Here is a 12,649-nt window from a genome sequence, read left to right on the forward strand (position 1 = left end):
ATAAAAGGGGAGAACATAGCACAGGCGGAATAGTGACATTATTTAATGGTGCAAACATCCAGGTAGAAAATGTGACCCTTGTAAGTTGTTCCGCCCACTGGTCCGCAGTTCTCTCGGCTTGCCTGGCTTCGTAGGAATCAAAAGTTGCTTGTACCGGAAGGACAGTGGTAAAAAGAATATTGTAGTCGTACACGCTCGAGCGCGCTTTACCCACAAGTCTCCGGATTCAATCACTTATGTTGTGAACCTGTTGTTCCGAACTCTCGCACGCAAAGCCGGTCAGTACACACGGTGAGATGGTTGCTGTGAGAGGAAGTTGTATTGTAGCACTATCTTTTCTCAAAATTCCAATCATGGAAGTCACAATTTCGGAGTGATCGTTGGTTTAAGTGTTCCCTGGCCGATGTAGAGTACTAGAGTACCGATCCATGGTGTAACCATGGGCTGTGGCGGTGGGAAACTCGCCCCAGAAACGCCAATAGATCGCCACATCGACTGGGTAAAAACGGTGGAAACCGGCGGTGGAGGGGGCCCATCGACTGTCAAGAACCAGTACCGGAAGAGTGAGGTGAGCAAAGTGCACCGCAAGCCCAAATACAAGGCCAAGTTCGACCCCCGTGTGACTGCTAAATATGACATCAAGGCATTGATCGGGACGGGGAGTTTTAGCCGAGTTGTGCGAGTGGAGCACCGGTCTACTCGCAATCCTTATGCCATCAAGATGGTGGAGAAGAGGCGAGAGGGCAAACAGTGCTGGGAGGTTGAACTCAATATTCTCCGTAGGGTACGGCACACGAATATTATACAACTCATTGAGGTGTTTGACAGTAAGGAACGGTTGTATATGGTGATGGAGTTGGCCACAGGAGGAGAACTCTTCGACAGGATTGTCTCAAAGGGGAGTTTCAATGAACGGGATGCAACCAGGGTGCTCCAGATGGTCCTGGAAGCAGTGCGCTACCTCCACAGTCTTGGGATAACTCATCGCGACATCAAACCGGAGAATTTGCTCTACTACCATCCCGGTACGGACTCAAAGATCATGATCACGGACTTTGGACTGGCGAGCTGCCGGAAGGGTACCGGCGATCAAGACGAAGCAATGAGAACAATATGTGGGACTCCTGAATACATCGCTCCGGAGATCCTATTGAAGAAGTCGTACAATCAGTCGGTGGACATTTGGGCAATCGGTGTCGTGACGTACATTTTGCTCAGTGGTAGAATGCCGTTTGATGACGATAACAGAACTCGCTTATATCGCAAGATTCTGAGAGCAAAATACTCCTTTGCACATGAGGTAGGTATAGATGCTTCAAGTTCAGTAGGAATAACCCTTTTCTTTACAGGAACTCTAGTTGTGAAAGTTACAACATCAGTTGTCCTTGAAGTTCCAACTTGTAGAAAGAAGTCCTGTCATCCACAAGATTGCAGGAATAATTTTGAATTTTCCCTTTTTTTCAGCAAGCAGGTGCACTGAACGATTTCTTCTATTACAAGATGTAATTTTATTTGATAAAAAAAACTTTTGTAGGAAAGAAAATGTTGCATCCTGACGCAACCCTTTTCATCATATCATCTCAAAGGAGGTCAGTCCTTGCAAAAATGTTGAAAAGACATGAATCTGGGACTGAGAAACATTTCCAATTTTGTTAGGAAATACTTTGAAAATATTCTTGACTCTCCATAGACTTTGTACACAACTGCTGAAGTGGTGTCTTGATTTTACATTCTTTCCAAAGTAAATTTCACCATTAATCAACCTAAATTTGGCAACAACAGTTTCATGATGAAAATGAAACTTCATTTCCATTTAAGGTACATATATTTATGTGCTAAACATTGGCCAATTATTTTTTCCTTTTGGGGCCAGTTTAAAGTTCTAATCGGTCACATTTTACCCAAAATATTGGTTCCCATTTTTTTTTAAACAGAATTAATTGTAGGGCCTATCCCTTGGATCCCAGTTGCGGATCCCGGAGGGGGCGCCGCCTAGCAGTGACCAAAATGTTCTCGAATATGGCAATTTTTCACTTGAGAGAGACCCCCCCCCCGGCACACCCCTCCCCCCCCCCCCAACCCCCAGCAGTAACCTCTCTGAATCCACCCTTGGGTTGTCCTACATGTATCTTACGTTTTTTCTTACTGTTGCCGGGTACTGACCATTCCTGGTGCTTAAAATAGACTGAATATTTTTGAGTAGATATTTTAATATCTTTGAACATCCGACATGATCACATGCACGAGCTGCATGCAATAAGCAGGTCGGGTCATGGTATAACATTCTCAAATAATCTCACATTTCACTCGAGTCATGTAGATAATTTTACTATTGGACAGTGATATTCCACACCACCAAAGATTAATGCAGAATATTTGAACCAACATGATGTGGACATGTTACATTCTGTATCTTTACATTGTGTGATTGAAATCAAAGGATATAAAAAAATCTTTGAACACCAATAATTAAAAGGTGCTTTAATTCCATAGAAAAAAAAGTAATCAGCAGTAATGGAAAAAACCCTGTTTATAGCTTTAATTGCAAAAACAAACTTTTGTTCATTGAAGCTGTCAAAATGTGAACCTTTTTTTTGGCTGATCATTCATCAAATCTTTCAAGATTGTAAATTGCAGAGCCTCCCATTCTATCCAAACTGTTACATTACGGAAGTGAGTGGGCCAATCCCAGCATTCTTAGGATTGCGTGCCAGTAATGACCTGCCCGAAGGCCCTACATCAGCAGACAACAATAGCAACATCGCGTGTGTCTCAGACGTACCACTGAGCAATTCATTGTCTCCCAAGTGTTTTGCCAGTGCGAAGTCAAAAATTCCCTCCATCTGCAAGTCAGTCACTCGGCTATAACCTCAATTCTTATTTTGTCTCATGTCTTATTTGAGTGGAGGAAATTAGGCTTGAGTTATTTGGAGACCCGGTTTGGGGTCGGATGCGAAGAAGAACAAGTCATACTTTTGAGGCTGCAAACTGGGCTCTGTGTTTGTGCTGCATTGTGATGTGCATCCTTAGGAGTGAGAGTGATTTGTGATCAGGTCTATGTGTTTGCTCTACGGTAACAAACCCTGCCTCTCCTCATTTCGTTTTACTCTCCCTCCATAACTCTCTTTCTGGCTTTCTGTTGCCGGCGGGCAGCGTTCGTTTGTTCTTAGCGGTGAGATGGCCATTAGGGTATTTTGAGGGCTAACAATGGCGGGCTGGTGAGGGTATTGTCTATTCGCACGCAAGGGAGTAAAGAGGACGTGGTTTGTTGGGGCTGGTGACTCAGGGAGAAATCTTCAAGGCTTCCGCTTCCATGGGCTTCTTGAGTCGTTTTTCTTGAGAGTGTGATCTCTGACGCCATACGACGAAGACGTACATGGCTCGAATCTTTGACTTTCTTGGAACTGTGGCACCTTAGGGGACTGATATTGAACACAGTGTCTCATGAACTGAATTGTGTTTTGATTTTCTGTAATCCAGATAGTCACAACTTCTGAGTTGAATCCTTTTTTTTGCATCAAACTCTGCAAAGTTTTTCAGTAGTTAGTGCCAATGAATTTATTTTGCATGATCCGTGATTTGATTCACAAGATTCAGATGAATTTACTCCCTACAATTAGAGAGTAGCCTTAATTTAAGTAATCTTGTAATTTTCCAATTTTTGTTAAAGAACTTTTGCTTTAAAGGCATATAGAATCATTTGCTTTTCATGCATTTTGTTAATTTCCAATAATCACACCACTTGAAATCCAAGAATGAAATGTTCAAAACCTAACCTGTTGAAGTTTCAGCTCAGTGAATTTTTAAATTTTCGAGGAAACATTTGAAAACCATGCACAAGTTTTTGACTGCAAAACATGATTTCTTAATTAGCACTCAAATTGACTGGTCATTGGAAAATTGGAAATCACTTACATTTCTTGATTTTCTTCAAAATGGCAGCAAACAAGACAGACTAATTCATGGGGGTTTAGTACTGGTATGATCTCTAATCAAAGTATAAAAGCTTTTTGATAATAATTTGGTAGGTTACTTTTTGGATAAATGCAAATGATCCTATAGGCCTATGCCTTTAAAGTCTGAAGTAGGCCCTATAAGAAAAATACACCTTGCTTTTCACTCATTGGATTCAAATTACTCATAATAAGTAGGTTTTATGATTAATGTATTCCAATCACATATAACTGTATTGGAAAGAGATCTTTAAAGTCTGTGTTTTGTTTTGTATGTTCAAGAATGTCCCCTGATACCTACATACAAAAACAACAACAAAAAGGTGTGCAGTTTAATCACAGTGCCATAAATAGCAGCAGCATAAAAGCAGAAGCCTTTAATGTCGTACTGCAAATTTAGTTTATTGGCCTACATTGTAAAAACTGATTGGTTGAAACTCACTCAAGGCCAGTAATTCACCACCAGTTGTTGCGGACTTTTTTTGAATTATGGAACTTTGTACTCGGCTTTTCTTCTTAGCCCTGTATTGCTCAAGCACAAAGTTTAAACCTGCAACCTGTAACCGTGGGCCTTATTTACGAGTTGGCCATTTTTGTCAAGTTCCCTGAGTTTATTTCATTAATTGTTAACTGTTGAATGAGATGGCCCCAGACTATTTATGCAGGCACAATGCAGCCTTATTTTACTGTGATTTTTTTTTTAAACATGGCTTTAAACATTGGGGAATGTTTAATTACACATTTTTGAAGCAGACTGGAATTTATTATATATTAACTTGCTTTCATCTCTCTTCGCAAGTTCCAAAAATTAAGATTTTACCTAACTTTCAATTCAATATGGCCGACTCGTGAATAAGGCCCATTACCTAAAGAAATCTGATCAGTAAACTTGTAAAGTTGGCTGTGCTTTCAAATTAGGTGTAGCTCCAATTTGTACTTTTTTCCTGTATAGTTTCTATTCCTCTGTTAAGCCATTCCCATTTCTAAATTATTTTTACAGAGAATTTTGAGACATTGTATGGTTACATGTTGCGTGCCCAGTTCGGTCAACTCCGCTCCACTTCAGTTTTCCTTTAGAGATTAGTCATTGGGCAATGGAGGTCTTAGTGTTGAGTTTCTATTGATATGTAAATGAGTTGCTTTGTGTGGTGGCCGAGACAACAATAAGTGGGCTATGGGTTGAGGTGTGAGGGGCTGTATTGGGGCCAACCCTACACAGGAGATTTCTGATCGCATCAGAATGACGTTGGAGTTGGTCAGTTTGGAGGGGTCAACTAGGGTGTAAATTGACATTTTTACTAAGGCTAAAGAATAAAGATATTTACTGTAACATTTCAAAGGCAAAAAGCCAAACACATAACTGCCAATTTGGGTATTCTATAAATTTGGTGTACACTTTTTTTCCTGTCCTTGTTTCATCTGACATCAATGATTTTATAAATTCTGATGCACTCCGTATTGCTGTCGTCCTCCAAAAGTGATTGTGAAGTACCCAGCAAATAAATGTTTGAAGTCATTCTTAATGATACGTGAATGGCAAATTTAAAAGTACCAAGGTAACAGGGACAGGAAAATGTCACACTTATAGCACCTACATTTTGTAAAATTGTAGAATGGCCCATACCAGTACTATAGCAAAAAAACATCTAAATGTGCTGGACCTTCCAATTGTGACAGTTTCATTGGAGAGTTTAAATCAAGCTTAAATCTATCGATGGGAACAAGGTATATGCGCTCAAATAAGTTCCTCAGAAACGTTAGTCTTTCTCTTTCATAATTCCTCTGTTTCAAGTGTTTGCCCAGCTACATGTACGTCATCCCGAAATCCTTCAGGGGTCTTAAAAAAGAAACTCATTGTTTGAATGCTTCAAGAGGCAAAAATCCCGCCATTCAGTTTGACTCCGCAAACCCCGTCCATCGCGTGACTGTACAGTACCTGAACAAACTGTAAAATAAACCATGTTTGTTTAGTTTTAAAATATTCCAACCAAAAGCTTTTGTAAACAGTTGCAGCTGCATAACTTGAATGTTTCAGCAAGTTCTTCAAGTCCATCCTTCGTGTTTGTTTTTTCTGCATACTCTTCGCAAACCGGAAACACTTCAAGCTGAGAATTGTAGAATATTCTCTCAGACTCATAAACTCAAAACAGAAAGTTTGTTGAAGAAACTAAAGGAACGGGAGCTAAATTTGTGTTAAAGTTCTTACGGAGGAGTATTTAAGCGATGCACATTCTAAAATGTGTTCGTTTGAGAAGCAAACATTTGCATTTGCCGGATTTGTTGGAACTTCGGATAGAGCCCTGCGATGGCAGCACATATTGACAATGCCAACAGGAAGAGCCATTGCATTGTTTAGGCCCAAGTTTCATGTTGTCCGCATTGCAATGCTTTTAGTCACAACATCTTTTTTGTTAGCCCAAGTTGACTAGTCCTTTTGTGTCATATAACCTCAAGAGCCTTAAAACCTTAACATTGTTTGACATGTTAATGTAGTTTTAAGATAAAAAGCACTCATTTGTGTCCATGCTCATTTTTTTTAAGCATGCATGTTGTTCTGCTGTCTTGTGTGTTGTTTATTCTGCTTGTTTGAAAGTTTGTGGCCTGTACACTAGAAATTTCTTGTCACTTTTTGTCACACACTGCAAAATCTTTGGTTTAATGGTTTTTTTTTTTATAAAGGTTTGACATATCGTTTACCTTTTTGACAAGTTAAGAATATCCAGTAACCAATGCTTTGCATATAGCTGCGCATACTATTACATTTTTCAAACATTGTTTTCGTGAAAAAGAAGCAAAAGACTTGCAAAACTGTGCATAATGATCCTCCATAGTTCAAACTTTATGGAGAATGATTCCATCAATTCATTTGTCAGTTAAAAGCAACCATTGTCTCAGAATGCTTCATTACATTCTGTGCTTCAGCGGATTAGTGGCCCTAAATATGAATAATTAATGCTGTGCATATAAAGTAACCAGGCTACAATGACGTGCCTCGTCATGTTGTTTGTTGCTGTTGAGTTTCGGAAGCACGTCAAGTAGACATACAAATGTAGCTCCTTTCCGATCAATAATTGGAAAACAAAGTTACACACCATCAGAATGTTCGTACTAGTAAAAGTACAAGGCGTTGGTTAAGGGGGCTTTGTAGTGAGAACTTAAAGCCCAAAACATTAAATAAAACTGAGTCTTTGTCGGCATTTGTCAAGGTAAAGTTTAGAAGCACAGGTGCTTGTAAAACAAAATGATGCAGAGATTGAGATCCTTTTTCAAACTTTGTTGAATGAGTTTTCATTTTGATTTTAATCTCTAAATTAATTTCATTTATTGTGTTTTTGTAATAGACCCAGCTTGTGCGCAATTTTAATGTAGAGCAATGTCCACCGCAATGCGGATGTGGTAAAAAGTTTCGTTTACATTTTATGGTTGATTGTGGTTCATGTAAGTGTATGTTCAACCGAGGTGACATTGGATTGGTGATGTATTCCTTTCCTCCACACCCCCCCCCCCCTCCATGCAAACAAAAATAGTCGGTATTATATTAGGTCAAAAAAAAAAGTCTCCGGTTTCTAGTATGGAGCTTGCCCAAAAAGTGGTGCGGCAACGCGGCTTTTTTTTTTTTTTTACCTGATTTTTTTGCTTCAAATGTCGGCTGATGACTGCAAATGGTGCCCGACTAAACTTAGTGCAAATATATGGGAGTCCAGAGAGGCCACATAAAGCTTATTCTCGACCATAACCCAATCTAAAAACACGTTAAAATTGTGCAGCAGCAGGATTCCAGTCAAACCAGTGAGTTTGGCGGTTTTGAGCATCATCTTTCATTGAAAAAAAAACCTTTTTCATTTTGCCGACGCGCATGTCTACGGCGACGCGCGCGCATACCAGAAACCGGAGACTTTTTTTTTTGGCCTTACACGCACATTGTGCTTTTCTACAATGTCCCTGTAGGAGGTACATGTACATTTCAGAGGTGTTTCAAAAGAAAGAAAGGAAAAACCACACAGGAAACGACATTCACTCCAGTTGAATTATATCATGTTCATCTTTTCAACAAACAGCCAAACGTGCCAACCCAGCTCATGCATCACAATGGACTGTTTTGTTCGCTTGCTCAATAGTGGCTCCATTGTACTATTGTGCTCTCCCCTGTAGGATTATTGTATTCCTCGAATTAAAATACAGAAAGGACAAAAATAGTGTGGTGTTGGTGGGAAAAAAAACCTCTTTTGTTGCGAGAACAAGGGGATTTAGTCAATGTGCTTTGAATGTGCTGCTTAAATGTTTCCGTTGCTAGGGATCTGGGGCAGTTGTATAGCATTAGGGGTAAGGCGGAGATTTTCATCTGTAATCGTTTTTGGAGAAAGCTTGTTCGCCTTGTTTTTTTCTCTTCTATCTGCTGGACATTAGTAGAGGAAAAATATAAAGGGCAAGGGGTATTTTATCCAAACTTGGCTAAGATTGCGTGTCTTGGGTATGCATACATGTACTTGTAGTTCATCAGGTTTCATGTTCTTTATGTACCATGTGTTGATGGTAATCTTATTTCATGCTAGTTGTCGTAAACAACACCTGACCAGAATATTGAAGTTCGTAGCCAAAACTGTTCAGACGCTATGGAGAGATAAACTTTTGCAATGAGAAGTTTTGTGCTGGGGAGATCGGATGTGAATTTGATGGTGGGTTTTGCTTTTCACTGGTGTAATATGCCCCTCCTAATACCCAAAGCTGGCGACGGTGCTGGTAGTAAAGAAAATCCAAGTTCTGGAGAGAAAAAATCCCCCAAAAGCCCACAATTTTCTACAAACTCATCCTTATTGTATAGGGCCTATTGCCTAAGTATGCCATTTTTTGGAGGGAGGATGGTTCCCTCTTTCTGTGCCAAATTAAACTTCATCCATATTTCACCGTGATTTAAGTTGAATTGTCTGCCATAATTATCAAGCCTAACACTGTAAGGATTCATCATTGCATTATCTGACATCACAATGCACAGCCATGATTAGTTTGTCTCAAGAATCTTAAGATAATTTTAAGATTTCTTAGATTTTAAGGTAAAGAAACTGTCCGCAACTTAAGCCTTAACATGACATCTGCATTCTGACCTTTTCTTTCCAAAAAGTTGAGCTCATACGTGTGCATGTTTTGGACTCAAAACTTTCACAAGCTGGGTTAATGCCAACGTTGTGAAAGGAAATGTAATGTCACTCAGTGACAGGGCCAATTTACCATGATATGTAATTAATTGTTCGGAGAATTGATCCACAACTCCTAGTCTGTAATCTCCTCAACCATTACTAGATGATGGATGTATAAGATTTGAAAAATACATTATCAGGCTTATTCACTGAGCTCTTAAAAGCCGTCATGGACATTACTTTACGCTAAAATTGCCCGGTTGTAAACAACCCTGAAGTACTACATCGTAAACAGTAATTTACAAAATAAGATAAACATTCACTGGAACCATTTGATAACTGTCGGCAATTTCGAGATTGAACACTGGCGGCTTGAAAGAGCAGATGATTAATGTAAAGACGTTTTAGTGGCTTCGCGGGTTGCGTGCGGAATCGTAACGGAGGTGTCGCACACGTAATTCCACACTGCGGCTCGGAAAGCAAAACGTTAGAAGTTGAGTGGAGCCGGTCCTGTAATGAATAGTGACATCATTTGGTGGGTTTCCCTTCCAGAACCACATTCCCATGTGGGAATAACAAGTTGTGGCCACACATACAGGTTATAAGATGCCCAATTTGCTTAATGAATTCCCATGCGTGATGCTTGAATCCCTAATGAGCATGAACAAGTGTTGGAGAGATTTAAAGAGGGTTGTTGAGGGTGGGGGTGGGAGGAGGGTTGGTAGTGAATTCAATTACTCGGGTAATTTTTTCTCAAACCTTGGATATTTGGGGCTTAAGTAGTAGATGGACTTGGATGTGATTTATATATGCATGCTTTGAAAACTCTAACTTTGAAAACCGTAAATAACCTGCACATAAGATTGTTTTACTCCTGGTTAGGGTTAGGATTAGGAATAGGAATATGTGCAGTCGGAACATAGGGGTGTTGGAACATAGAGGTGTAATGTGAAAACTCTGTGTTGTCTGTGAGCTTGTGGAAAAGAAATTTCAAGCTTCCTTGGTAAGGACGGCTTTCTTGGACTCAAATCAGTCAGACTTCTGATGCACTAAGTAAGCACGATCGAGGTTTATCAAGGTTCGAGTCCCATCCATTTGATTTTCTCACACAAACTCTTAAAAGTAGCATGGAGCAAGTTATGGAATTAGTGATGGGATGGGCAGAACCTATGCCTGGGACCTTTCCTTCTCCATGCTCGGAGAGATATTCAACCAGTAATATATTCAGTGGTACCGGTACATGTACTGTATGTGAACTTTCTGTGTAGTACAAAACCATTAACCTACATTATGAACAGACTTTGCGTACTTTGTTGTATTTTGTTACCCAACAAAGGCAAAATTGTGCCGGTTCATTTTCGGAAGCAGTCTACAGGCAGTGCAGGTGTGCATGCCCCCAACAAACTTGTGTGTGTGCTTTAGATCGGCGACGGAACAACGCCGCAGAATAGAAATAATAGTATATCAGTCATCAGCCGGAAACTCAATCTGCTTCGGAAAGGGAATGTTGATGCTCCCCCCTCGGTTTGACAAAACATAGGGGGTTAGAGGTGCTGCCCCCTAGGCTTTGGACACCCTTTGGTTCTTTCCGTTCCGATTTTGTGTGTTGGGGGGGGGGGTGTCTTCACAAGATGTTAGAAACGGCGCAGGCGACTTTCACTTTGTTCCAAGAGGCCATGGTTGGTTGACAAGTTTTGTAATTTACAGACTTCGAACTTGTGCCGATAAAGGAAAGACTTTCCATGCAATGACATTGACAGATGGACTTGTTCATTCCTATTGTTCATTTTGATGTCTAAAAACCAAGGTTCTTGGGATTGAAGTTACGTGTAAGTCCAAAGTTCAGTGGAGGGAGTTCTACTATCAGTTTTATGACTTAGTGTTCTCTGTAATGTACCTGCAAGAGTATTTTATTTGCAGACATTGACGTTGGAAACCATTAGCCCTAACCCCCTAGTCTTTTTTTTGCTAGGAACCATCCTCAATCCTCCAAAATCCTCCAAAATCTTTGCACTTACATTTGTACACAGGCCTGCCAACTCTCACGTATTGAGCGTGAGACTCACGCATTGCAGGTTGTTTTCACGCTCTCGCAGGATTTCTCAACCTAGAGAAAATAAATAAATAAAACTCAAAAATGATGTTTAAATGATGATCTTTTGCTAAAAAGAATTGGTTAAAGTGGTCAGAATTTGCCTCAGATCGCACCACAGAGCATCTAGAATCCAAACTTTTTCGGGATGACGTGTATCACGCAAAGGTTTTGATTCACAACAAATTAAATCAGACACATTTACTTTCCAAACCCCTCCCCCTCTCCCTAAGAAAAACAGGTGTTTTATGGAGACTTTACCAGAGAGAAAGACGGTGTTTATTCTGTCCCCGATTGCGTGACAAGAGAACAGAAGAAGGAACACAAGAGACCCCTAAGAGTCTAGGCAATGCCACCGCAGTTTAATTCCATGGTGTCAGCCACTGAGTATTGTTTGCTCCTATTGTGCTTGTCAAACCAGACCTATTGTTAGCGGCATAAAAGGGGATTGATGCTTCGAGTTAATTGATGCCGCGGCAAAACGCAGTTGGCAGTTTGCTGTTAAATTTTACTCTTTCGGTTGTTTTTTTTGTGTCGGTGCAATGTGTTCGGCAAGTTACAAAAGAGATTTAAACTTGATGTGTGTATCGAGAAATTCCGAATGTCTTTGGATTTTTTTATTTGATCCATGGTGTCCAACCTTGCTTAAACCTCTCTGCGCACCGAAAACATGCTTGAGGTTTTTCCTAATCCTTACATGACATGGGTCTTGTAAGATTTTGCCAGAATTGTGATTTTGGGGGTTTTTTTTGGTGGGGGGGGGGGGGGTGGAGGGGGTTAGAGTTATAAGCTTTGAGTATTTGATTTCATTTCATTTTGTGATCTTGATCATAGTCATCAAGTGTAGGCATCTGTCAAACCTTGGTTTTATCTGCAGCTCCGGCTTTAATCTGTAACTTCAGAGTCATTAGTACAACTTTGAAACCGGAGCCCTAGGCAAAGCCAGAGACGAGGCCATTGTTTGAGAAATGAACATAGGAATGCAAACTGCTACTATTTCACCGAAAATTTAACGCAAAGAAATATCAGTAAGCAATTGTGTTACTCATGAATCTTCAATTTTATTTGTGTCTGTCTTTGAATAAAGACAAAATGCCTAAAACGTTGTTTAGTCTTTTTTTGTCCTATTGGTGAGCTATCGTGCGTGCATTCATTAGTCGGGAAGGAATCAAATAAGTTCACGCTTACACATGACCAAGGATTGATTCCATAGGTAAACATTGCACAGGAAGCAACCGGATCAGTTTTCCGCGTCATTTAGCGCCGCGACACAGAAAGGCCGAATCACACACTTCCGTGGAGAAGTCGGACTACTTTCTGATCATGGTCGGGCTGAAATCTCAAACAATAGCTCACCTATCCCAAGTCTTATGGCTCAGTCACTTACATTCTTCTCAAGGATTCAAGTGTTAAATCTAAACATATTTGTTGTCGTTGGTAACAGCAATCAACAAGTTAATTGCATAACC

At 40.2% G+C, this 12,649-nt stretch overlaps 1 protein-coding gene across 1 annotated transcript in view; it reads left to right on the forward strand.

The window, feature by feature from the left end:
- The first annotated feature begins 234 nt into the window (after positions 1-234).
- Positions 235-12,649, forward strand: part of LOC119739555 (serine/threonine-protein kinase H1-like) — a 29,149-nt gene continuing 16,734 nt past the window's right edge. Inside the window, exon 1 of the mRNA XM_038214538.1 lies at positions 235-1,300. Within this exon, the coding sequence (XP_038070466.1) occupies positions 440-1,300 (861 nt within the window). The 5' untranslated portion in view covers positions 235-439. The remainder of the gene's footprint in view (positions 1,301-12,649) is intronic.

This window comes from Patiria miniata, unplaced genomic scaffold, assembly GCF_015706575.1.
Source record: "Patiria miniata isolate m_02_andy unplaced genomic scaffold, ASM1570657v1 HiC_scaffold_30, whole genome shotgun sequence".
Lineage (NCBI taxonomy): Eukaryota > Metazoa > Echinodermata > Asteroidea > Valvatida > Asterinidae > Patiria > Patiria miniata.